This window comes from Penaeus japonicus, unplaced genomic scaffold (genome assembly GCF_977035675.1).
Source record: "Penaeus japonicus unplaced genomic scaffold, GWHDUDI00000001_assembly GWHDUDI00000011, whole genome shotgun sequence".
Taxonomy (NCBI): Eukaryota; Metazoa; Arthropoda; class Malacostraca; order Decapoda; family Penaeidae; genus Penaeus; species Penaeus japonicus.
In genome coordinates this window covers 9,087,435-9,090,671 of record NW_028234413.1, presented here as the reverse complement: position 1 = coordinate 9,090,671, position 3,237 = coordinate 9,087,435, and the positions used below count along the sequence as shown (strand labels likewise).

Genomic DNA, 3,237 nt, shown 5'->3' with positions numbered 1-3,237 from the left:
CTTCTTTGTCTTTCGGCTTATCCCTGTATCAGGGGTCGCCATAGTGCGTCAACTTTCTCTGTCTTTTTCTATCTTGTGTGTCCTCCTCCGAAGCACCTACTAGCATCATATCTTCTCTGATGTTGTCCATAAAACGCCTTTTCGGTCTGCCTTTATGTCTCTTTCCTGATGGTGCCATCTGCAGCATTCTCCGGCCAACGAAGTTCCCTTCCCTTCTCTTCACGTGCCCAAACCATCTCAGTCTACACTCTCTTAACTTCTCCCCAAGCTTTCTGGTAGCTAGCATGTCCCTCACTGTCTCATTCCTTGTTCTGTTTTTTTCCTTGTAAGACCCAGAGTGAATCTCAACATTCGCATCTCTGCCACCTCCATCTTTGCCTCCTGTAACTTTGTTACTGGCACTGTCTCCATGCCATATAACATTACTGGTCTTACACACGTCCTATAGATTTTCCCCTTCGCTCCTATTGGCATGTTTCTGTCACACAAAACTCCCGTCACTTTTCTCCACCCACTCCAGCCTGCCTGTATTCTCCTTTTAACTTCAGAATTGCTAGATCCTTCACAGTCTACTGTTGAACCCATATACTTAAATTCACTCACTTTCTTGATCTCTTTCCTTTGCATTTTAACTCTGCCATCTCCTTCCTTCTCATTTACACAGAGATACTCAGTCTTCCTTCTGCTGACTTTCATGCCACGCCTCTCCAGTGCATGTCTCCACCTTTCCAGATCTTCCTCTGCTTCTTCTCTTCTTTCGCTACATAGCACAACGTCGTCTGCAAACATCATAGACCACGGCGCTTGTTTCCTAAGGCCATTAGTTAACTTATCCATGATAACAACAAACAAGAACGGGCTCAGGGCTGACCCCTGATGTAATCCAACTTCCACCTTAAACCCTTCTGTAGTACCCACTGCACTTCTCACTGCTGTCATACACTCATTATACATATCTTGCACCACCCTTACATACACTTCTGGAATCGATGACTCTCTCATGCAGTGCCACAGTTCTTCTCTTGGTACTCTAGCATATGCCTTCTCCAGGTCAATAAACACACAATCCATTTGCTTTTGTCCCTCTTTGTACTTCTCCATCAACATTCGCAGTGCAAAAATGGCATCTGTGGTACTTATCCCTGGCATAAAGCCAAACTGTTCATCACAGATTCTGTAGCAGCTCCTTAGCCTTGTGTCTATCACCCTTCCCCACAACTTCACTGTATGACTCATTAGTTTGATGCCCCGGTAGTTACCGCAATCCTGTGCATCTCCTTTGTTCTAGTAAATGGGTATCAATGTGCTCTTTCTCCACTCGTCTGGCATTCTCTCTCCTGCAAGGATTTTGTTGCAAGGATTTAAATATCCGAAACCCATGCCTTTTTCAGCTTATCCATGCTTCTATAGGAATGTTATCTGGTCCTAAAGCTTTGCCTATCTTCATCTTTTTTCAGTGCCCTGTTTACCTCGTCCTGTGTTATTCCTGCTACCATTACTTCTGCCATCACCCCATTTTCCTCTCTCATTTCCCTGGGGTTTTCAACATTCATCAGGCCTTCAAAGTAGTCTTTCCATCTCTGCAGCACCTCCTCCTCGGTGGTCAACACTGTATCCTCAGCGTCCTTTATCAGTCTGATTTGTTGTACGTCATTTGCTTCTCTATCCCTCTGCTTTGCCACTCTATACACCATGTCTTTCGTATCTAGCTTCTCATATATCTCCTCACTTGCTTCTTTCTTTGCTATCACTACTGCCACCTTTGCCTTGTTCTTCGCTTCCTTGTACAAAAACTTGCTTCTCAGATCTTTTCTTTTTTGCCACTCTTTCCACGCTTCTTTCTTTCTCGCAATAGCTTCCTGTATTTTTTTCGTTCTACCACCATGTTTCCTTGTATTCCTTCTTTTTCCCAGTTGTCACACCAAGCAATTCCTTTGCTGTTTCCCGCAATACATTTGATAAGTCTACCCAGGTGTTGTCTTCCTCCCACTTCATCTTCTGGTCTACCTCCAGTTTAAATTTTGCTCCAAAGTCTTTTTCTCGCAGTCTCCACCACTTGATTCTAGGTTCTACCTTTACCTCTCTTCTCCTTCGGCTCATCAGCCTCATTTTCCCAATGATTACATAGTGTTGCTTTGCCACACTTTCACCTGGAATGACCTTACAATCTCTGCCTCCCTGCAAATGCATTCTGCGGCACAGGATGTAATCAATCTGAGTATGCCTACCTCCATTTATGTATGTGACCTTGTGTGATTCACGCTTACTGTAAAAGATGTTTATCACAGCCATGTTTATGCGATGGGCAAAGTCTATAATGGTTTGACCCTCATTATTATGTGCACCATACCCATACTTTCCTATCACTCTCGTCTCCACTGTTTCCCTCACCAACATGTCCGTTAAAATCTGCACCAATTATGAGTCTTTCCTCCTTTGGAATCAACTCAAAAGCTTCATCTAGCTTCTCCCAAAACTCCTCTTTCTCTTCTCTGTCACTTCCCATCTGTGGGGCATAGGCACTCACCACATTTAGCAGAACACCATCTATCTCCAGCTTCAGACTCATCATTCTGTCTGTTATCCTTCTCACCTCCAACACACCATTTGTGTGCATTCCTTTCACCATCACACCGACACCATTCCTCGCTTCATTCTCACCATGGTAGTATAGCTTGTAACCAGCACTCAGATCCCTCGCCTTACTCCCTTTCCACTTTGGCTCCTGTAAGCATAAAACATCCAGTTTTCTCCTCTCTATCATGTCCACAATCTCTTTGCTCTTTCCTGTCATTGTTCTCACATTCATTGTACCTATCCTCACATCTACCTCTTTCTTCATCTCTCTCTTTCTTCTAACACGGTTTCCACCTCTTCTGTTCTTTCTTGGTTGGCTAACAGTCACATATTTTCCACTGCTACCCTGCTGACCCACAGCAACAGTGGCGGCCGTTTTTATCCTGGGCCCTGACCGATCCAGTATGGTATTCTGTTGGTTTTCGCGCATCATTGATTTGGCTAGTTTTACGCCGCTTGCCTGCTGTCGCAACCCTCTGGGCTTGGGACCGGCACCAACTCGCAGTGGCTTCTACGTCCAGTGGCTGCATTTTATGTATGAGTGTATATATAAGTAAATATATGTACATATATATAAATATATTTGTATAAATATATATACATATATATATATATGTGTGTGTATATAAATGTTTATGTAAATGTATATATATATATATA

At 43.5% G+C, this 3,237-nt stretch overlaps 1 protein-coding gene across 1 annotated transcript in view; it reads right to left on the bottom strand.

Moving 5' to 3' along the window:
• LOC147470952 (uncharacterized) overlaps nucleotides 1-3,007 on the bottom strand; it is a 5,214-nt gene extending 2,207 nt beyond the window's left edge. The window contains exons 1-2 of the mRNA XM_086541406.1: nucleotides 2,351-3,007; nucleotides 2,080-2,178 (exon numbers count right to left, since the gene is read on the bottom strand). Of these exons, the coding sequence (XP_086397532.1) occupies nucleotides 2,080-2,178; nucleotides 2,351-3,007 (756 nt within the window). The remainder of the gene's footprint in view (nucleotides 1-2,079; nucleotides 2,179-2,350) is intronic.
• Between the last annotated feature and the right edge of the window lie 230 nt (nucleotides 3,008-3,237).